The following is a 23000-nucleotide window of genomic DNA, read 5'->3' as shown; positions in this document are numbered from 1 at the left end:
TCAAGCTACCCCCAATGCCTTCTTGATGTCATTCTGTCAAAGCAACAATTTATGAATCAATTTCACGTCTTAAGGATAAGCATATGTAAGCACATTTTAGCATTTCACAATTGCATGCCAAACACACACAATCATGGAGAGAGAGAGAGAGAGGGAGAGATAGTATACTTCAATGGCCAATGGTGGGGTGGTTGGGCTATAACGTCCAATGACACGACCTTCCTCATCAACTAAAAACTTGGCGAAATTCCACTTGATCCTAGCACCCAAAAATCCAGATTTCTGAGCTTTGAGGAATTTGTATACAGGTGCTGTATCTGGTCCATTGACACGTACCTAAACATAGAAAGGAATTAAATGTGTAAAGTTTGTAACTTAATGTTTGTCAAATGAAGTTTTGATCATAGTTTTAAAGCATCCTATAATGTATTATTCAGCAGGGATCAGAAGCAATAATGAGTTTATACAAACTAACATAACTGTTTGATACTTTCAGCAAAATGACATCCTCTTATTTGAAGATCACTTGCAAATGATCACTGATGAACTTATCAAATAGCATTCAATGAGAAAATATGATTTGAAAAATCAAATCAAGAAATCTCTATATTATTGTCCTATCATATGAGGAAGGATCCGTTTACAAATTACACTAAGTATGACTAGTCATAAATTCTTGATTGAAGTATGATCAATTATACTTAGTATAGTTTATATATAAGAATTTGTAAACAAAAAATATATAAATATAACCTTCCCCATGTCCTATATGGTTATTTTATGCACTATAGCATAAAAACAACCAGTAACAGCAATGCCACTAGAAAAAGGAAAAATGAAATATATCATAAAATCATGAGTAAAGGATACAAACAATTAAGTAAGCATCTTACCTTCCCAAAAATGGGATAGTCAGCCTTATATTTTGTACAGGCAAACTCTTGTGCCTCCTGGCTAGTCCCAGGCTCTTTCTTTAAAAATTGGTTGCATGGAAATGCCAATATCTCAAAACCTGACAGTCAACAAACAAAATATATATTCTCAACTGCGACCAAATTAACTTTTTGCCCATCATTCTAAATAATTAATTAGTTGAAAATGAATAGGTCGCTTCAAAAACATACCTCTGTCCTTGTATCTGGTGTGAAGCTGAGTTAACTGGGTGTAATTGGCATCCGCAAAAGCACTGTTTTTTTTTAACGTGCATGAATTCAGTTAGCCACCCATGAACAATTATAAAAGGAGAAGAAGGAAAGTCTGATTTTTTTTTTTAAAATTCCCTTTTCTTTTGGACATTAAGAAAAGAAAACAAAAATAACAAAGATGGGTTAGAAAATGAAGATAACCATTTTGAAGCAACATTAACTACAAGAAGAACTTTCCCCCTGTAGGTGCTGAGATTCACGTCTTTGCCCCTGGCATCCTGTGCCAACCAGTGACCAAAAAATATGTTAAAAGATGCTAATGATATATAATGCGTTTGTTTTTTTTGATATAACTATACGAAGATTACAACTTTTTTTTTTACAATCATGTCTTAATATCGTTGATTTCCGTCAATTAAACTCATTAATTAATTATTAATTCTCAATAAATGATAACCGTTATTTGACGGAAATCAACAGTGTTAAAATATGATTTTAAGAGGATGTAAAAAAAAAAATTGTAAGTATAACCTTCCTCAAACTATATATAATATACCTTGACTGTGAATTCATGGATGGAATTTTCTGAGATTGATTGCGAAGCACCCATTTCACTGTCTGTCTTATTAAGATGTAAAGCCTCTTGTTCCTATCACCTTTCTCTTCTCTTTCCTAATTTACACGTTAGAGTTTCTCTTTTATGTTGTTCATGTCTTGCACAGCACAAAGTTCAACCATTTATAGCATTCTCATTCTCGATTCTGATTCAATTAGTGGTGGCGCAAAATCTCAATCTTTTTGATAATGAAGTCAACAAATTGTTCCATTTCTTCATTTTTTTTTCAATTGATTAACATAAAATCCAGATATTAAATCTACAATAACAAGTATTTTATTAGAACTTCCTTTTTCTAAGACGATTACAACCAGCATGTTTTTTCATCAATGAATCAATGTTGCGCACTTCATGTTTTTTAAACTATTGACCGATCACCTTACACCCTGGAATCATAACATGGCTCCCATGACATCCTTTTATGTTTAGCAAGAAAGAAAATCAAATTAGAAAAAAAGTTCATTTTATTACAAAAAAAAAAAGTTCATTTTCAGTGATTTACATGGTTTTCTCTTTGTACTACAAATTCAGAGCGCTGGAAGTGCCATACCTGTTACTATCACAGGCTATTAACAACATATAGAAATAAAGGGTTTGTTTACTTTTATGTGGAAACATCTTATGTTAAGACAAAAAATGATGAAGCCCATAGAAAAAGAGAAAATGACAGTATAATTATGAAAGTGTCTATGACATAACATAGTAATCTCTTACAAAATAAGACTACTATTTTTCATAAATAAATGACTCTTCATTAAACCCAACATATAATAAAGGGGAATACATCCGTGACATGATAAAAAAAATAAATCATGCTGATTCATTGAGAAATGTGCTAGCATCTAGCATTTCTTTTAATTTTAATTTTAAGGGTTTATTGTTTGTACTTCAAAAGGATGGTCCTTTTAGATAAATGAAAATGTGTTTTTTCAAATTTTAAATTATAAATTTTTTTCTTCACTCTCTTCCACAATCTCTCCTAAAAGAATGTAAGTGTGTATCCTTTAAAAAGATACACACTTTTCCCTATTTTTAATTGTTCTTTTATAGTGAGGCCCATCAAAATTTGTTAGGGCAGGAAACTTTTTTAATTGCCCTGTTACAACAGACAGATATATTTCCCTATAATAAACTAAGGAAGACCATTTCCAAGAACTCTAACCTTTCGGTACCAAAAAGTACTTTACACCGTTACTCCAAACTCGCCACTAAAAATTACTTTATACCCTTACTCCTCCTGAGTCGCCACTAAAAAGTACCTTACACCGTTACTGCAGACTCGCCCTCTTATAGGCTTATAACAACATATCATCAACAAATTTTAATTTATAATGACGTATCAACCAAAGTGTTCCATACGCAGATGATGACAAATAGGAACCATTTAATCACGAGTCACTTTACCTAAAGTTAATCACCCCATATATATCAAGAAGTCGAACTATATGTAATAGAAAAATATCTTTACTTCAATTTAAACAGCCAGAATGAATGACGGGCAATATTTTATTTTTTTTTTTAAATGTCTTCTTTTTTTTTGAATTTGGCCGTGGGTAAGGGACCAATATCCCAACAAGGACATAAGAGTGGTATTGCACGTTTATATGGAAGATTAGAATTCTGCCAGAAAGTCATGCACCCTTCATGATTCTCAACACTCAAATTTCAAACCCCCACTGCCATGGCCTATGCGATTTTATGCAGAGGGTCCAAATAACCGAAAAGTGGGCTGCCACTAAGACCATGTACTCAGCCTTGGCATATCAGAGTAAACAACGCATTTCTAGGTAAACAATAAATCAAAGAATACAATTGGGAGTCGCCTGAGGGAAGTTTTTCCATATATTAAGAGAACAATTTCAAGAAACATCCCATGAAAATTTATATATATATCTAGCTTCTATACGGGCCTTTCATGAAATAAATTATAATATTTGGAGCCAAAAAATTTTTGACACATGACAACCTAAGTAGGTTACACCTCTCCAACTCTACAATGACTCTTCCTGCCCTGCATTCTGCAGAAGAGGCTAAAATACATATGTACAAATCTAGTAGATCATTCACATGTTCTGTGCAGATTCTGCTGAACCCTCCTCCAAGGATTCTTACATGTACAGAATTATGGATCATAACCACCTCTCCTAAACAAAGCCAGAGCCCAGGCCAAAAAGTGGGTCATACCTAGCAATCAGGTAGGGAAATATAAGTACCAATAATACTGATAGTTGAATGACAACTCAAGACCAGCACATAAAAACAAGTATACCAGCTTGGTTTGTAGGTATTTTCTGATCACCTAGGCTGCCAAAAGCTTGGACCTGAAATATCAATATTTAAAGATCACTATTTCCAGTAATATGCAGAAATTCAAAAGGGAAAAAAGAAAAAGAAAAGGGATGATCAATAAAATATTTCTAATGATAGAAGAACTGTGGGGTAAACAGGAATGCACCTCTGTTTGCAACTGGTATTGCATCTTCAAAGGGTGGTTTAAATGGCATGGAATTCCCATGATTCATTGACCGGGGAGGAAATCTCCACCCGTGACCTGGTATTCTAGTTGATTCATATGGATGACAACCATATGGGGTAGGAACACCTTTGTCCTGATACCGAGGACCTACCCAAGAAAGAAAATTAATTTCAGTATACACGACCAAAGCAAACTTTAGCATGGTCAATTAATTTCAATATACACAACCAATATCACAATAATTATCATTTATCCCAATCTCACCAGAATAAGGTGCAGGAACATTCCATCTCTCTCGGTAATCATATGGAGGTGGTTTTAATCTCTCGTGATTATTATAGAAGTTCTCTCTCTCCATGTTCTGCATAAAGTGTTGTCTATTGGAGTAAGACGGGGGTGGTAGAACCTCCCTTTGTTGCTTCACATGCTGTTCCCCATGAACAAAAGAAAACTGATTGGACGGCACATGGTGAGGCGGCCTTATAGAATATCCTTTATTATGCATAGTAGCACCTTCAGAATGTTGAAAATTGTCTGGAGGTGGTACAGGGAAACTGTTGAAAGAGCAAGTAGATTCCGGCATGTGCATCTGTGTTTCTCTATATTCTGGGACCTGACAGTGCACTGCATCACTGATAGGTTGGCTACTCCTTGGAGCAGCCAAGGGCTGAGGCATAGAGTGGTGCGGGTTGTCTTTCACAGTCTGCAAATGAGCCTAAGTAAAAAGGAAAAAGCACCCCATCAGTTGTCACTTTTGGTGCCACTGACTCTTTAGGAAAGTAAAATCTAAGTAAGAGTTGGGAAAAATACCTGTGAATCTGTATAACCTCTTGAATTAACTACAGTGCAATATGGATCAGAGGTGGATGACATGAGGTGTAGCATAGGAGGTGGAGGTGGAGGTGCAAGTAGAGGAGGAGGAGGAGGAGGAGGTGGTGGTGGAGGTGGAGGTGGAGGAGGAGGTGGAGGGGATGACGGTGGTGGTGGGGAAGACCGAGGCACAACCTGAGGTAGAGGAGCAAAGGACAGGTGAAGATTCTTCTCAAACTCTCTGGCATTTCCTTTATCAACATTAGGTAGGGAATTCGTTTCAACATCGCAAGAGGGAGCCACATCTTCCATTTCAAGCTCACCATCAACATCTTCCAAGATATGCCTGTGTTTTTCAATTGTAGAAGTCATTTCATGTACTTCAGAATTATGCTCTGGCGTGACAGCCTCAAAGTTCCCTCCATCAGAATCGCTCCCTTCATCTTCATCTTTAAGCATTCGAGGCATGCAAAATCCAGGAAGCTGAAAACTTGAGTTGCTGCAAGATCAAATGAAAATTTAAGTAAACACACTAAGTGTACAAAAATATTAAACTCAAAACATTTTATACTAATAAATTCAAACCTTCCATATTCGTCAACAAGCATACCCTCCATTTCTCTAACAGGGTCATCTAAAGCCCTCTCTGTTCTTAATGTCCGTCGTGACTCTCGTGAGAAGACACCTGCAGTGCTATATGAATCCAGTTCACGGATATGGTGGCGAATAATGGATTCTGGTAGGATTCTTCTCTCCAGCCACAACCTTAAAACCTATACAAATCCAGAGCAAAAGATAACAAAGAATGATGATCTAAAACAGAAATGTAAAAAAGAGCACATACTTTTAACGTCTAAGTTCATTATGCATGAAACTTCATTAACTTGCCTTAAGACACTGCCTACGGTTTTCTTGTGCAGTATTTCCAGGAGGAGCAGCAGCAGATAATAGCCGTGGAAGGACTGCTTGGATAGCAGATGGATATACTCCACAAACATCACCTGGAAAATCAGACATTTTATATTCCAATTAATAATCAAAGTTGTCTGGCTTCAACATTTTATTCCTTCTCTTTTGGTCAGCAAGATTCAAGAGTAGCAAAGCAATACACATATTACCTTTTAAACCTCGAGAAAACTGCGCAATAGAGTCAACAAGAAAAAACAAATCCACCCTCCGATGCAGGCTTGACTCAGTTTCCAGATTGTGGGCAAGAATTTCCATGACCTGGAACACAGTCCAACAACCCAAAAAATGCAAATGACATCAAATATAAAACCTATAAGCTTATGTAAGCAGAATTCAACAATTTTGAATCGGAAATAACTGCAAACTCAATTGAATCATTTTGACTCTCATCAAGGTCCAGAAGAATTATAACAATACATACATGTGCCAACTTCTTAGATAGACTCAGACAAAAAAATTCAATGAAACTACTATGTGAGACTGGAATTTAAAATCTTTCAATGTAATTCACACATTATATGATCCACTCTTTCATTCCCTCGTTTACAAGGACATCAATAGTTACATGAATGATCTTAGTATATTTCTCTGCACTGAAAAGGTACCGGCAATGCTGTGTAAACTGTAAAGGGAAAATGCGGAATGGTAGTTATTGGAACTTAATATAAAATTGCACCTAAACTGAAGTTAACTGTAATATATAAAAATAATGATTCAAGAGAAAATGGACAAATCTCAGATTCTCAGTGCCCACGGCTCCTCGACTTTGTGAAGATAGGGATGAGTATCCATTGTATGCAGCCTTATCCTTGCATTTTTGCAAAGAGGTTGTTTCCCAAACTCAAAGCTATAACTTTCAGGTCAGAAAACAACAACCTTAGCAGCGCTGCACCAAGGCTCTCCCTCAATTATTTAAGAGAAAAGTTTCTTAAAAAATAAGTGTATGTGCGTATTCAACTTCTAATGACAATTTTCGCGCTCTTCTAGTTATAGTAAAAATAAAATATTTGGCATTTATGGAAAGTAAAAAAGGACACCAAGGGCATCCGTTTTCTATGATAGTATATATAAAGAAACAACAAACAAACAAACAAAGGACAAACCCCGGTGCACTAGGCTATAACTTTCAGGTCAGAAAACAACAACCTTAGCACTGCTCCAAGGCTCGCCCTCAATTATTTAAGAGAAAAGTTTCTTAAAAAATAAGTGTATGTGCGTATTCAACTTCTAATGACAATTTTCACGCTCTTCTAGTTATAGTAAAAATAAAATATTTGGCATTTATGGAAAGTAAAAAAGGACACCGGGGCATCCCTTTTCTATGATAGTATATATAAAGAAACAACAAACAAACAAAGGACAAACCCCAATGCACTAGGCTCCCCGACTTGCGAGACTAAGGGTGAGGATCAATTGTATGCAGCCTTACCTGAGAAGCATGGTTTCATTACTAAAAGGAAGTTTTGAATACGTAACTACAACGTATCATCGAATCATCAACCATGCTACCTTGACTATCTAAATTTGACCTTAAAATTATTTTAATATAATTGTCATGGAACAAACTTACATTTACAATGATTTAATAAGCAATTAAACCTCTTTCCCCACTCTCGAACCCATATTATCCTTTCTTACTTTAATGCCACAATGAAAATAGAGCTAAATAATGCAAAAAAAAACTAATAAGATTATGAAAGACGAACTAAAATAAAAAAGCATGGATTTTATATTTTTTCAAAAAATGTTTTCCGACTCAAGGCTCCACATCAAGCACAACACAATCTTCAAGACCCAAGCTAGCCAAATGACCTTGCCTCCAAACGTTGGTATGGAAAAACCTAAGTATTCCTTCCAATGGAATCCCAATTCTACCTAGACACTAGATTGTTAATATCAAACTAAAGTTTCTAAAATTCAAATTTAGAATTCAGAAACAATACTTCTATCCGCCTTCTATTCATATCCAGCATGTAGACATTATTTTTAGAGAGAAGAGGGAAAGAAATCAAGGTCATAGTGAAGAACAAGGGCACATGAGACAACAAAGTTTTACCCATGCTCAGTTTTCATACCAGTATCCCATCTTCCACTCACAGTTGAAGCCACAACTTCCAATAAGTTTTTCCACAATAAGAAGAATCGGAAGACTGTGGTTACAAACCACAAAGACAAATTGTTTTTGTATCTTGTTTTAGTGTTGCATTTTTCTTTTACTTATTGGCAATGGCAATATTACATGCACTTGGAAGATTCAGATTGCATGAGCCCAGTAGTCCAAATAAAAAAGAAACCCTAAACAGATGCAATTACCAGAATAAAAGTAGAACTAATCTAAAGCAAAAAGTTTTCATAATTAAATGATGAAAAATTTCAGAAGAGAGGAGGCAGAAAATTCAAACAAAATAAAAAATCATATTACCTTAGCTGCAATGCCAAACTTCGCACAGTCGATAGCTATACGTGTTGCGCGACCAATACTTTCCTTTGTCCTTGTCAATGTCCCAAGCATTGCTTCAAAGTACAACAACGCAGCACGTCCTGCTTCAGTTGACTTGCCCATGGATCTTGATTGTTGAGTTGTGATGTACCCATCTTTACTTCCATCAGCAAGACCAGATAAAGTTTGTTTCTGGTGTAAATGTACATCGGGGCTACAACTTCCATTGTGAATGATATTACTACTGTCTGATGTAGAAACATTGCAAACTGACGTATTTGGAGGTGATCCTTGGGGAATGCAATCTCCCCCATCTGTCAAGGATGGACTTGACCGAACTCCCAAAATACCCTTTTCACCCAAAGGGCCATCAGATGTTGAAACAGAATTCATATCCTCCTCTGGTCCTTTACATTTTATCTCTTTCACAACATCACTCCTAAATTTAAAAAATAGATATGAGCTTTCTCGAATTGGAAAAAAGATGAAGTATAAATAAATATCCTTCAACAATCGGTCTAATTCACATTCGCTATCATTAAAACATTAATTAAAAAATATCAATTTAACATGTAGAATTCCACCAAGCAGAACACCTTCATTAGTGTTCAGGGTATAAAATACAACTACTTACACAAAAGAATGATCTAAATAAGGAAATTATAAGTTTTTCCTGCCATATTGTAACAAAACACCATAACAGAAAAGACAAAAGCAGGAAGCTTTAGTGGTTTAAGACTATGAAGATTGTTTTTAACATTTTCCATTCTTTTTTTTTCGTTTTTAGCTTTGAGGATATGCACAGGAGAGTTAGAAAGCTAAGTAAGAATCACAACAAACCACAACTAAGCTTACATGTCATTTGTTTTCCTAACGTCACCATCTGCTGGCTTCAAGCACTCCATGTCCTTACAAACTGCAGCTTCATTCTGAGGCACGTCAGTATTATTTTGAGGTAAATAAATATCCTTTTTGATGGCATCCCCCAAATGATCAAGGCTCATTCCAATGTGTTCTGATGCATCAGATGCTGTATTTGAAAGATTCCCAGATCTGGTATTGTCTTCATTTGGTGGTAATGACGGATCTGGTGAATCTTGATTGCTTCCAACTTCACAACATTTCGAATCAAGATTCGGAGAAATTTGTCCATGTGACTGAATTTTCAAATCTGCTTCAGCAGTCTGACAGACCACATAATTACTATGCTCTTCACCAGCTTGATCTGTAGCACCTGAGAGAACATCCTTATCAGTTTCATGCAGTTGGAATTTGGTCAACTGCTTATCCACTTGCATAGATTTATTTTCAGCTGAAACTACTGGATTTGAGCCTTTCGAGAAACTAAACACGTTGAAATGAGAAGAATCAGTGCCACAAGTATCCAACTTTTGCTGTCCTAAATCATTACCTTCTTGATTATTAATGGCCATACACGGACATCCCTTGACAGCAGATATACAGCATGTAAGACTTGATGTCATTATGGAGGACGACGCTTCCATATTAGCTTGACCTTCTTCAGCAGCATTAGCTGACATGGCTTCTAAAGCACGGTGGAGGCGTTTAGATGGAGGTAAAGCAGCTTCACCATCCACAGAGCAGAATGTCTGCTCTTTCTTAGTATTATATATCATAGTGTCAGAACATGGAGCTGAAATCTTTGAAGGAGAAACATTTTCCAAAGCTCCATTCAGCACAGATGAGTCTCCATCAACAGGGCTACCATTCTCACAATTTGAGGATGTGATCATCTGCTGCGGTGAGTTAATATATTCCTTACAGCTTTTTTCTTGAGCTTGTGTACTGCTATTAAGTTCTACCTCAGTGGGTGATGATTTACCCATTCTAACTCTTGCTCGTTTCACAAGTGGCAAGTGTTCATCTCCGTCTTGCTCCAAGCATTTCTCTTGTGAATTTCCACCCATATTCTGTGAGCTTTGACTGGTATTCTGCGCAGCAGTCTCCTCCTCTGCTCTAACAGTCGGCTTGGAAGCCTCATTGGTTGTCCTCTTCCTATTTGGTTTTCTTTTCTTCTTATTAACTACAGCCTTTATTTCAAGATCAAGCCCTTTGTTTAACTCAACTTCTTCTACACATTCAATAGTCTCAGAGTGTTCAAGTTTAAAATTTGAATCTATTGTGCTGCCCTCATTCAGGCTAAACCCATCAGAATCAATTGTGAGAATTTCAGAATCATTGTCCTCCATGCTACCATATGAGACAAAGGCAGATGAATCTAAATCATTACAGCCAGAAAGATCAGGTGATTTCCCAATACGTTTATTCCTTCTTGCAGATGCACTCTGAGTAGCATTAGTTGATAGGTTGCCAGCACTCTTTCCAATATCACTGCAAGGCATCAAAAAGTTTTGGACCCGTGATGAGGTCCTAGACCTTCGTACCAGGGTATGTCTGTGTGTTACACAGCCCTGCATGTACAAGTCACCAGTAGATCTTTTTCGAGAAGAGTATGTAACCGGATTAAGTGCTTTTACTGCAGCAGCATTGTCAGTAGGCTCCTCCAATGATACCTCCTTATTATGAGATTCATCCTTCAAAGCTGAGTCATCCTCAGCTGCACATGCCAACTCATGTCTGTCAATAACAGAATTTGAAGGTTTCGTTGGTAAAGCAAGTTTCAATTCAGGAGCGTCTGCCTGATCCTTGGCAGATGAGTTAACTGGATCTGAAATGTGTGCATCGGCAACTTCACCACCTGAGTTAGCTACATCAAGTTGGGTCTCATTCTTTAATTTTTCATAACTGTCAACAATCTCCTGAACAGCACGAACAAAGTCAGCACCCTTTCCTTGACGTTTGACAAGAAGTGATTGTTTTTTCTCCTCGGTAAATGCTTCGACATCAGCAGGATTGCAGAAAGCTCTGCACAAAAAATACCATTACAAAACTAACACAACTTAGCAAGCTAAACAGATATATGACATCATGTGCAAGGGGAAAAAATAACTAAATGCTAAGAGGGAGTTCAAAAGCTTCAAATAAAGCCACAATTTATACTGTAACCAAGAAAAAGCCATACTTTATTACGACTCAGACTTCCTAACATTCCACTTTGCAACATGACTATAAGAACTCTTACATAGGGACAACAAATTCGGCTTAAAAATTATTGAAACTTTGGCCACTTGTTCAATCAAATCACCCATGAAGAAATTGAATTTCAAACTTCTACATCTCCTGACATTATCCGCTCTTCCCCCTTGATGATGGTTTGAATCAGTTCCTTCCTTTAAAAGAGGATTCTACCAATACTTTGTCACAAAGAATCTAATTCAGTCATATCAACCTTATTTAACATTTAAAAAAAACTAAAAACTGAAGTGGCAATTCCCAAATAAAATACATAAACCACTAATTTCAAAGTTAAAATTTGCTTTAAATCTTTCCCCAATCAGTCAAAAACCTCAAATACTCATGAGTCGATCCTCCAGTTACAACTACGCCATCTAGCACCAAGCTGTAGTTCTGTCCATTCTCCAACCCCAAAAGCAACTGTCAAAACAATACTCCACTAGACCACCGTACTCACCCAAATAATCAACATGAACATTAATATCACTTTTATCCCAAACTAATTGGCATCAGCAGTCAGTAAACCCAAATAGAAAGCAAAAAAAGATTGAGCGAAAAGAAAAATAAATAAAAAGCAGAGCCCCACACTCGAGCCAAATAATAATAATAATAATAATAATACAATAGAAAACAATAAAATTTTAGTAATGTATCATTACTTTAGATAGTATGATTTGTAAGAATATAGTTCCAGGTAGGCCATAGAAATTCACAATATATAATCATAATTGTCAGAAGTCACTGATGAAACAGGACGAGATGCCAAACTCTAAAGTAAATGAACTGACAGCTTTCTTACAACAACGTTTAGGGCATGAATTAAAGGATTTTAAATACAAAATACCTGAATCCAAATTATACATATTAGTTTACGGATTAGAAGTTTAGAACAAAGACTCAAAAGTTATAAAGGATCTCAAAAAAAAAAAAAACCTAAAAACTAAAACCCACCTCATAATCTAGCACTTAAACAGAATAAAGCAAACCTAACAACACAGATATATCAATATTCTCATGTCAGCTGCAATTACAGCAAGATTACTAAACTCTCACTGCTCTGTACAACCAGTTCATAACTTCCTGCCTCAGAGATCAACTATTCAAATCAATAAGAAAGTAGAAAAGGTGAATTAGTTATGCCTCTATAAGCTTAGGAATGGGGTAAACAGAAAACAGTGAATTAAATCTAGAGTCCACCTTGCACAACAGCAGAAAAAAGATTACAGACAAAATAAGCAACTAGCCAAATAGATTCCAAAACATTTGGGTCATCAAATATAAGAGATATATTTGCCTTGTACTTTTACTTTACTGATGTATTGAGTGTATAATAGAGAGGATAGTATTATTGGGTTTCACTAAAACTTGTCTCTCAACAGTCAAGGGACTAATTCAAGATTTGATGATTCAACCGTGGTTGAACTGGAAAAAATACACACATAAAATTTGGTGCCAAGGTGGCTATTGAGCACATGCAAAACCCTTGAACAGGGGGGCGGGGGGGGGGGGAACGCAAATTATTCAGGAAAACCTGATAAAATTTCCGTAAACAATCTTGCAAGGGGAACCCATGTACATATTAGAGAATAGCTAGCTTACTGTGCATCAGCTTATTAGCTGATCACACCCTTGTATTAATTGGTTAATCAGCTCCTGATTCTAAGGAGTTAGTTAGATAGCTCATAACCACCTAGCTCATTGTATTAGGCTTAATCTGAAGGTCTATATAGTGACCTCGGTGTACATTCACAGTTAGTCTTTAAGATCAATAATATTCAGTCTCTCTCTCTCTCTCTCTCTCTCTCTCTCTAGTTCATCTTACTTTCGTTTATGGTATCAGAGCTCCAATCTTGGGGCCCTGATCCATTTCTTACTCTCATCCATGGCTTCCGCTACACAAAGTTCTAATGATACTAGTTCTTCAGCTACACAAAATCCTTCGGGAGACTCCAAATCATCTATACTATTCAATACTCAAATGTCAGTAAAGCTATCCAACAAAAATTTCCTCCTCTGGAAGCAAATCGTTGAACCTCCCATTTTAGCACATCAACTTGAACGTTTCTTGGTTAATCCAAGAATTCCTGTGAAGTTTCTATCAGAAGAAGACAGAGTCGTTGAAAAAGTAAATCCAGAGTTCATCGAGTGGGAGAAAACGGATAAGATGCTTCTGACATGGCTGCAATCTACGCTATCTGAAGAAATCATCAACAAAATCCTTGGTGTACGTCAGTCTCATCAAGCCTGGGACAAGATCCACAGGTATTTCGAATCTGTAACCAAAGCAAAAGCCAACCAAGTTAGTTCTGAATTACATAATATCAAGAAGGATGACAAAACTATCGAAGAGTATATAGCACGAGTCAAAGCACTTGGTGACGTCTTACTGGCCATAGGAGAACCACTCTCTGAACGTGAACTTGTACGCACTGTACTCGAAGGCTTACCTGAGGACTATGGTTCGTTCATTACCTACTTCAGAGGAAGAGAATCCAACACGTTTGATGATCTCGAAACACAGCTTCTAGCTCAAGAAGCTATGCTTGCAAAGTTCAACTCCAGCTCTTTGAGTCTCAGCTCCGTCAATGTAGCTCACAATGCACCTCTGTTTGCCCCTGTTTCAGGCGTTCAAGAACAGGGGAATCACAGACGACCTGAAACACTGCAACAAGGATCCTTTGGTCAAGGAATCAATGCAGGAGGATACTTTCCTCCATTACGCGGTGGTTGGCGCGGTGGTCGTGGCCGGTATCGTGGTGGCAGAGGTGGTGGAAGTCACTGTCTCGTGTCAACTTTGCCGGAAACCAGGCCACGAAGCGGCTAACTGCTGGTGGAGATACAATTCCAACTTCACACCTCCACAGCAAACTCAATCACGGTTTCCGAGCACCACAGTACCACACACGAACTTTCCGGCGACAAGGATTCATTTTTAATATACATTCAGTATTCTATAATATATTCAGTATTCTATAATATATATATATATATATATATATATATATAACATACTCAGAATTTCAATAAAAAATACTAATTAATAATATATTATAGAGTTTTATTTCTACAAGATTAATATTAGAGATGGAAGGAGGAAGGGGTATAAATTAATAAAAAGAAGGAAACAACATGGCTGAACAAGTCAAATACTTGTGCTGTTTTTGTATAAAAACGTGGAGGCCATGTTTTTGTATAAAAAATTATTATATTATACTCAAAGGCAAAACGTGGAGGTCATGGGCTGAATAAGTCAAATGTGCATGCTGTTATCTCGAGTTTTCATATATTATATTATACCCCATTTCTTAATACTCTGGCCATGTCCTTTTAAAATTATATATAATGAATAATATATTCTGTAATATACTGATTATATGATATTCAGAGTGTTCATGTAAAATAAAATTATAATATATAAATAAAATAACAAAAACATTAAAAAATATTCAGAGTGTTCAGAAAACAATGAAGGCTTGATGCGTTGCTGAATATCAGTCTGACTTCGAAGCGAGAAAAGTAGAAGACAAAGAGAGCTCGAAGGTAGAAACTTCGTAGCAAAAAGTAGAAGACAGAGAGCTTGGAGGCAAAAAATAGAAAGGCTTGTTCGTACTTCGTAGCCAGAAAATGTAGAAGAGAGATTGAAGGCAGAAAATGGAAGAGAGAGAACAAAGGCAAAAAATGAATCAGATAGAGAAGAAAGGCAGGTAAAAGAAGTAACCTAGCGGCGGAGTAGAAAAAGCCCAAGTAGGTTCAGATTAAAAAGTCTATCTTACCCTTAAAATTAAAGTTTTAGACCATTATACCCTCCATTCCTCCTTTTCCATTGCTTTCTCACTGTAGCGTGCAATTGCCCCGCTAACCACGCTATCCGCTACTGCCGCTACATTGAACAGTAGCGTTGCGTGCATTCTGTTGCGGCATATGGCCGCTACCCGCTACAATAGCGGTATTGCGCGCTATTTTCATCTATGGTTAGGACCTTGCTAGAAAAAAGCAAAAGGTGTGAAACAGATTTGATGATTTTATGAGGAGAGAGCTGAGAAATCTTCCTGGCTCCTTAGGTGCAATGGGGTTGTGCAAGAAAGAACAGGTGCTGCAGCTGATGAGGAAAAACAATTTCAATATCTGCAGAAGCATCATGGTCATATGTTTGCAATTCACAATACCCACCGAAAAAATAGTTGATGTGATTGAAGCTTTGGACTAGCAGACGTCCGCAACTCAACACTACCCTATGATAGTGCCACTGTTCGGTTTGATTGACTTCATCGCATCGAGTTTTGTATAAAAACATTATGTTCCACAAAAATTATCATATATGTTAAACCTTAAAGTTGTTATATGTTGCTACACACTGATCATGTAACTTTGCAGAGTTAATCTCATGAGCTCCAAATAGGTTGTAAGAGGAGTACATTTGACCTAATAGTAGATTAGAACAATGTAGTTAATGGCCGAAGGGAGCGCAGAGCAGCAACGTAAAAATACACTATTGTGGCATAGAGGATGGTAAATTGGCCACTACACTGAAGATTACATATGTGATATAAAAGCTTCACAAATTTGTCAGCCACTCATATTGATACTCAAAATTCATCAACATCAACATCAACATCAACAACACCTTTATCCCAAATTAATTGGGGTCGGTGGTAGATGAACCCACATGAAAGATACAAAACGGTTGGAAAAAAAAATAAAAAAAAATAAAAAAATTATGACATGTTCTTCATGAAGATTCAAAAGTTAGATGAAACAAAGGATTAATTAAACTTGCAAAACAGAAGCTTGAGCTATGTAGCACCAACACTGACAAGTGACATGACACCGTATGACACTCCAACACCTCAATTCTAAAACAATCTAGATTTTAACACGTTGGGACACATTTTAAAATTAAATAATATTTTTAATATATATAGTGTATATTACATTTCATATTCAATAATTTAACAAAAAAAACGAATCAGAACTGATAATATTCATCAATTTAACCAGATTTTATGTTATTTTTTTTTAACTAGTTTTTTTTCTCTTCTTCGGCCAACTAGGTAGATGCCATATTATTATAAAAATCTTGTTACTCAAACCAACTCCGTAGACAATCAACAAGGTAGACACCATATTATTATAATACTATCCAACATAAAATAAAAAGAACAAAGAAGGGACAGAGGAAGAAAAAAAAACACTGGAAATCTCAAACGAACAAGAAGAGAAGATTACAAGAATCTTATAATATAATATAAAATAACATATATATGCAGCATAAGATAAAAAGAAGAAAGAATGGAAAGAGAAAAAAAAAAAGTACGAAGAAAACAAAACAGTGGAAGGAAATCAACAACAAAGAAGAAGAAGAAGAAGAGAAGGGGGAAGAGAGAGTGGTGCTTCCCCCTCACCTCGCCGTGTGCGCTCGACGCATCACCGTCTGATGGTATGAGTTAGGGTTTTGTTTTAAATTTTGAGAGGGTAGAAATGAGTTGTCTATTCCAAGTGGGAAAGTAAGGAAAGTGAAAGTTTTTAACTTTTTTTTAAAATGTATTTTAATACTTTTACAATTATAATTTTATTAATATATTATAATTTTTAAAAAATTATAATTTTATTACAAAATTGCCATATGACTGTGTCGACATGGTCAAATTCGCATGTCAGATTGGTCAACGCGTCGAGAATGTTGACCACGTGTTGGACACCGTATCGAAGCGTGTCAGATAGTGTACGACACCAACTCTTCAGGTTTTTTTAAGTGTCCGTGCTTCATAGGGCTGGAGCCTGTGAAACAAAGGCTGGACCTTGCAACACAGTGAATGTCCATCCTTAAATAAAACAAACCAAAACCAAAATCTTAAGAATAACAGAAATAAGAACTCACCTTCGTATTTTCTCCCTCTAACGCATAAAACTATACCAACAATTCATAAGCTAAAATGAAGAATAAAATAATCACAAATGTATAAAAATATGATGTCCTGGTGATACTTGCACCTCTAGTCTGACACTCTGACTCTCATAACCAGAACATGACCTAGTTGGTAACCACTATTATTAGCTCAAACTACAGAGAAAATAATCATGGAACAAAATCTTCTAAATCTGGTTTCAACCAAAATATACACATACCATATAACACTGAGCTAGCTCAAAGTAAGCATCTCCACAACAAGCATATCCTCATAAGAGAGCTACGATGATGGAAAACCATCAGCTTTTAGCTTGTTAATACAATATTGAAATAGTTTTTATCCCAAAAAAATAAAAAATAAAATAAACAACTTACACTCAAATGATTTAATTATACGCTGCACATAAAAAGGGAAGTCAGATTGACATACAAACACCATAATATCTACACCTTCCTAGTCAAGCACCTAGAAATAATATTGGTAAAGGGAAATTATTAATTAATACCACAACCTACAACTTCCTGGAAAAAACCAATAATTGAGATATCAACAAGAAGATTACAAACAAAACTTACTACTTAGCATCATATCCATAAGTCATCATGGTATTATGGACATCATATATGTACCGTAAGCTTCAAGTTGCCTTGGTTACAAATATATTTGATTCCTTAAGTGATTCAATACACACCGATTGCCATAAGCATACTACCAGCAATTAAGTAATCAAATGAGACATAACTTTGAATACTTACATTTGTTGGGTTCCGAAGAAGTAAACAAGCACTTTCTTCCAATCAGTGGAGTAACCCCACTTCTCTGGCTCACTGACCTGCCAGAAGCAAAGAACATGATAGGTCAAACGAAATTTCTACTAAAAACAAGATAATAAAAAATAATGAAATTCATAGTGTTAATTTTTTTAACCAGAATCCCCACTTTTTTTACATCTTTACTGACAGTGCTTTTGGTTGGAAAGTAAAGAAGGGTGAAATTAAAGGGATTAAATTTTAATGGAAAAAAAGTTTGGTTAGTGGGTAAAAAAAGAGAAGCAATTTTATAGGAGTAACTTTTCCTTTAACTTAAGGGGAAAACTTACTCTAATCCTGACAAAGGTAACATTTCCTAGTCTTGCATTCTCTCCTCTCTCACACTCTTGCTTTCATTTCTCTCGCACTCTAGCTTTTGTCTATCTTGCTTTCGATTCTAGTTTATTCTGATAAACAAAATTGCCATTGATGATGATGGTGTTGTGACGACGAGGATGGAGGACATGCATTGGATTTGGATGTACCGCAAGATTTTTTCTTTCTGTTAGAAAGCAAAGTGGAACAACTTCAATCAATCCTAGATTCCCTAAACAGAGGGAAAATGAAAGGAGATTTCTCCATTTCACTGCTTCTCTTCCCATCCCAAACTTTCACCAAACAGGGGCTAAGAAGATCCCTTTTTAATCCTCACATTGTGGGGCAAACGGGTTGAAAATGGGAGCTCTTTTGTTCCCGGGTACATTAGCTTCCTTCAGATTATAGATAAGCTTACAAAACAAAAGGGGGAAAACAAGGTGAAAATGGCTTAAAAACTATTTCATCCATAACAATTCCAAACCTGATGAGACAAAGCAATTTTAATTCATTATCACATACTTTTGAGAATATTAATCATTTAAGATTTTCACCCTTAAATTTTAAGCAAGTACCAGACATTGCTTTAGTAGTGTTAATTATTCATCGCCCTCTTCCCCACCAGGAGGAGAAAGATGGGATACTCAAAGCCCCAGGTGGTTTCAGCCAATGGTCTCTACTTTCTACCTTGTCCATCGCCTGCATGCCTTCTCCATCAGAAGCAATAAAGAATTAAGAATTCACAAATAATTCAATTTTGAACACTTCCCGAACCTGTTGAAGTTACGCAGTAAATACCTCTACAAGGTAGTCATTTGGTTAAGTCAAGAAGGTTTGGGGCATGACAGGTTTGGGGTAGGTAAACCCGCACAGAAAGCTCATCGAAGAAAAGCACACAAAAAAGCATGAAATTTAAGCTAGGATCCATAATAATCCCACAAAAACCCTTAATTTAAACCAAGAATTCTAAAGTCTACCCAACATGCAACCCAGATACATATCAAAAGGGCATTTCAAACTGCACAATCAACCGAAAAAATAGAAACATCAACTGCAAATTGCAAAATAGAAAGCGGCACATACCGTGGCAGGCCATGCAGGGAACCCCTTAACTTTGGCAAGTACAAGATCGCCCACTTTCCATTGGCGGCGAGCAGCGGCCGCCGCCGCTGCTTTACTGGCGCCCTTTCGGCGGCTAGGAGCCATAGGAACCCGGCGCCGCTATAGTCAAATGAGGGGAAGAAGAGAAATGAACTGAATCGAATGCCAAATTCGCTCAATAATGGAACGACCTGGCACTGTGTAGAATTTACTGAGAGAATTGGCAGGCATTGAAACGCGAGGGATCACAGAGAGAAGGAAAGGCAGTGGCGCTAGAAAGAGAGAGTGTGAAAGAAAACCCTAATCATCAGAGAGAGAGAGAGAGAGAGAGATTTTGTGGAACGCAAGTGGTTTTCACAGAGAGATATGACTTGGTTAGGTGGATGCTAATGTGCGCACGGAGCATGGGCTCTTAGTATTTTGGAAGTGGGCTAACGTGCGCTTAATGCTGACTATAGAAATGAGAATTGAGATATGATGGATACTTCCGTTAACTCCGCGCACGTGACATGACTGTGGCCTAAAATGATCCATGTTCCCCGTTGGGCTCAAACTCTATTTTGGGCCTCATTGGGTTCACACAGGACTGTGAACATTTAAATACATTGAATTTGATGTGCTTCTAATCATCCCCGTATCAATTAATTTTAAGAGAAATTTAAAATCATGAACTTATTTCGAAACGGATTAAGCGGAAGCGATGAAAGATTAAATATTTAGCTATTCAATTACTCATCGCTAGAGCGTTCAACAGATTAATGTGTAACCGTCCCATTTTTTTTTATACTTAGCCATCCCAATATTTTAGAGCAAAGAAAAAATCATTTTCGTTGTTTGAGAATCTGTGTCATCCGCGATGTCTTGTGAATTATTCGTTATTTTATTATTTATTTATTTATTATTGTATAATTTTTAGGTTTTAATATTTTTATAATAAATATAAATAAGTTATCTATATTCACTTTCGAAATCACATACTTTTGAGTTGAAAAATTAAAAAATTATAAGAAGAAAAACTATTATAATCTTAAAATAAATTATAATTATAAAAATATATTATTTTTCGTTTCAAAATAACGTCATTTTATGCTCAATGTAAATTATTTATCTATATTAACTGCAAAAAAAACTAACCGAATTTTTTATGACAAAATATGAGTATAATGTTGTCGAATATAAAAACATCATCCTCCCGAGCCATTCATAGGAATGCCTCCTTTTTTTTAAAAGAAAAAAACCATGGGCCCACCTCAATTTATATATGGAGGAAACTTAATTTTTCTTGGCGCAACATGACAAATATGTAAAACCGTTTTTTGGAGTTACATTGGAAAAAATGGGTGTCATTTTAAATGATATATCTTGTATCCTTTTATTCTTATAAGGAAGTGAGATTCACACCTTTAAAAAGATTTCTATTCACTCTCTCTAATAATATATCTCTTTTTCTCCTTTAAAATAACACAATTTTATATGGCATATTTTGCGAGTTGCATATTTATTTGGCTTCAAGACTGATATCAATCAACTTTCTTCGGCCTTTATTTACGTGGTAGACAATGTTGTTAAAATAGAGATTTTAAGTAAAATTGGAAGGGACTAAAAAATCGTAAAATGTAAAATCGCTTTGAATATTGGTAAAATCGTTTTGATGAAAAAAATCGTAAAAACATAAAATCGTAGTGATAAATCAAAATTTTAAGAACCATGGTGATAGGTGGTGCTACGTTGACAAAATGGAAGTGGTGTACTAGCGGAAACTCGGTACTCGATATAATGGAGAATCATTTTTTGTTGTGAAATAGTGAGATTGCGGCATATCTTCAACAATATATTTGGCCGATTTAGTGGAATAACCTAACATACCGATTTAGTGGAACATGATTATTCAGAAGAGATTTTGAGAAGATAGGACCAGGAATATTGGAACAAAAAATAAGCCCAATATACTGGTTTGAAACAAATTGTATACCAAATCAAATGCATTTACATCATTTATAAATTCAATAATCGTTTATAAATTTGATTGTTTCCTTCTTTTCAGTTAAAAATTAATATATAGGGCTAACTTAAGAGTTGATGGGCTTTAAAAAAATATTTTTTATGCATTGTTTTTATTTGGAAAAACTTTGTAAATACCCTGATGTTTAATTTAGAATTAAAAATGTCTCTAACCTTTTTTTAATCAACAATACTTTTAAAGATTAAAACACTCATACCTCTCTCTAATAACTATAAAATAACTCTATTAAATTATTGTGATTGTTTTGACAACCAATTGTATTAATGACATTTATGAATCTAATGGAAGGTTTTATGTTATATCAATTTTGTTTCATTTGTTTAATTGAGTTTCATATTGCGTTGCAGAACAAGAGGCGTTTATTATTCACACAAAGCAGGATAATTAGTAAGAAATAAAGCCTCAAAAGAGATTAATAGTAGCGTGAAAAACATAGAAAGGGAAGAAAAGCTATAGACATGATTGAGGATAAAAGCCTATAAAGAACAAGAAACGAAGAAAAAAATTCTAATTTAATAAAGAGTACCAATTACCTACCTCGAGCATAATCATCTTCTCTATTTTCATGTGTTTGGCAGTATGAAAAGAGTATCAAGCGAAAAGGAATGTATAAATTATACTTATTCAACATGAGATAATTCATTTTTCTACACACACATAACAAAGGTAGGTTACACTTTTATTTTTTCTCTCTCCAATTATTTGTGGGTCCCTCTTATTATTTTGTTTCACCAACATAAGATACCTACATCAACATAAGAAAAATATTTTCCATAAATTATTGTATAAGGGAATCCTAATATTTAGGAGAAAACCGAGGTAGAAGACAAAGCTGCTTTGTGTTTGTAGACAATTAGATGACAAAACAGTCACAATATGATAAATTTTAAATGTGTTATTTGAAGTTAACATAGGGATATTCGTGTTTTAAACGTTAGAGACATTATTGATTAAAAAATATCAGGGACATTTTTATTCGAAGGGAAACATTAGAGGCATTTATAAAATTCCTTTTTTAAAAAAAATATAAATATTTTAAAGTTAGAATTATTTTTCATTTGGATCAATATCTAATAAGCATTTTAATTTAAAAATAAACATCTTGACTTAAAAAAACCACATGTTTTACTTTTTTTTCAACTTTTTTTTTGTTTGATCCAATCAAATATAATCCAAATCAGTTTCGGTTGAACAAATTTTTGAATAAATAAAGGGTTTGATATTTATCCTTTTAAATGTCATAAATTATATCATTTTAAGAGATAGATACATGAAGAATAGAAATCATGAG

The 23000-nt window shown here is 35.4% G+C and overlaps 1 protein-coding gene across 1 annotated transcript; it reads right to left on the bottom strand.

Annotated features, from left to right (window-relative positions):
• Positions 1-20008, bottom strand: LOC133294521 (protein HUA2-LIKE 3-like). Its single transcript, XM_061493209.1, has 16 exons — positions 19669-20008; positions 18217-18293; positions 9312-11342; positions 8439-8895; positions 6166-6274; positions 5936-6048; positions 5633-5820; positions 5048-5546; positions 4502-4952; positions 4217-4384; positions 1702-1763; positions 1347-1423; positions 1125-1186; positions 894-1012; positions 169-336; positions 1-33 (listed from the first exon to the last, which is right to left on the bottom strand). The coding sequence occupies exons 1-16, from the start codon at positions 19789-19791 to the stop codon at positions 1-3; spliced, it is 4737 nt and encodes a 1578-aa protein (XP_061349193.1). The 5' UTR covers positions 19792-20008.
• Positions 20009-23000: the final 2992 nt, after the last annotated feature.

Source organism: Gastrolobium bilobum, unplaced genomic scaffold (assembly GCF_033153095.1).
Source record: "Gastrolobium bilobum isolate Gb01-03AN ecotype WA unplaced genomic scaffold, APGP_CSIRO_Gbil_v1 utg5178, whole genome shotgun sequence".
NCBI lineage: Eukaryota > Viridiplantae > Streptophyta > Magnoliopsida > Fabales > Fabaceae > Gastrolobium > Gastrolobium bilobum.
This window is presented reverse-complemented; position numbering and strand designations above follow the sequence as displayed.

Coding starts and splice junctions, on each gene's coding strand:
- LOC133294521 (XM_061493209.1), bottom strand. CDS start 19,791: ATGGCTCCTAGCCGCCGAAAGGGCGCCAGTAAAGCAGCGGCGGCGGCC. Junction 4,385..4,501: donor TGTTCCTGCACCTTATTCTG/GTGAGATTGGGA, acceptor TTTCTTGGGTAG/GTCCTCGGTATCAGGACAAA. Junction 1,764..4,216: donor AATACCAGTTGCAAACAGAG/GTGCATTCCTGT, acceptor TTAATAAGACAG/ACAGTGAAATGGGTGCTTCG.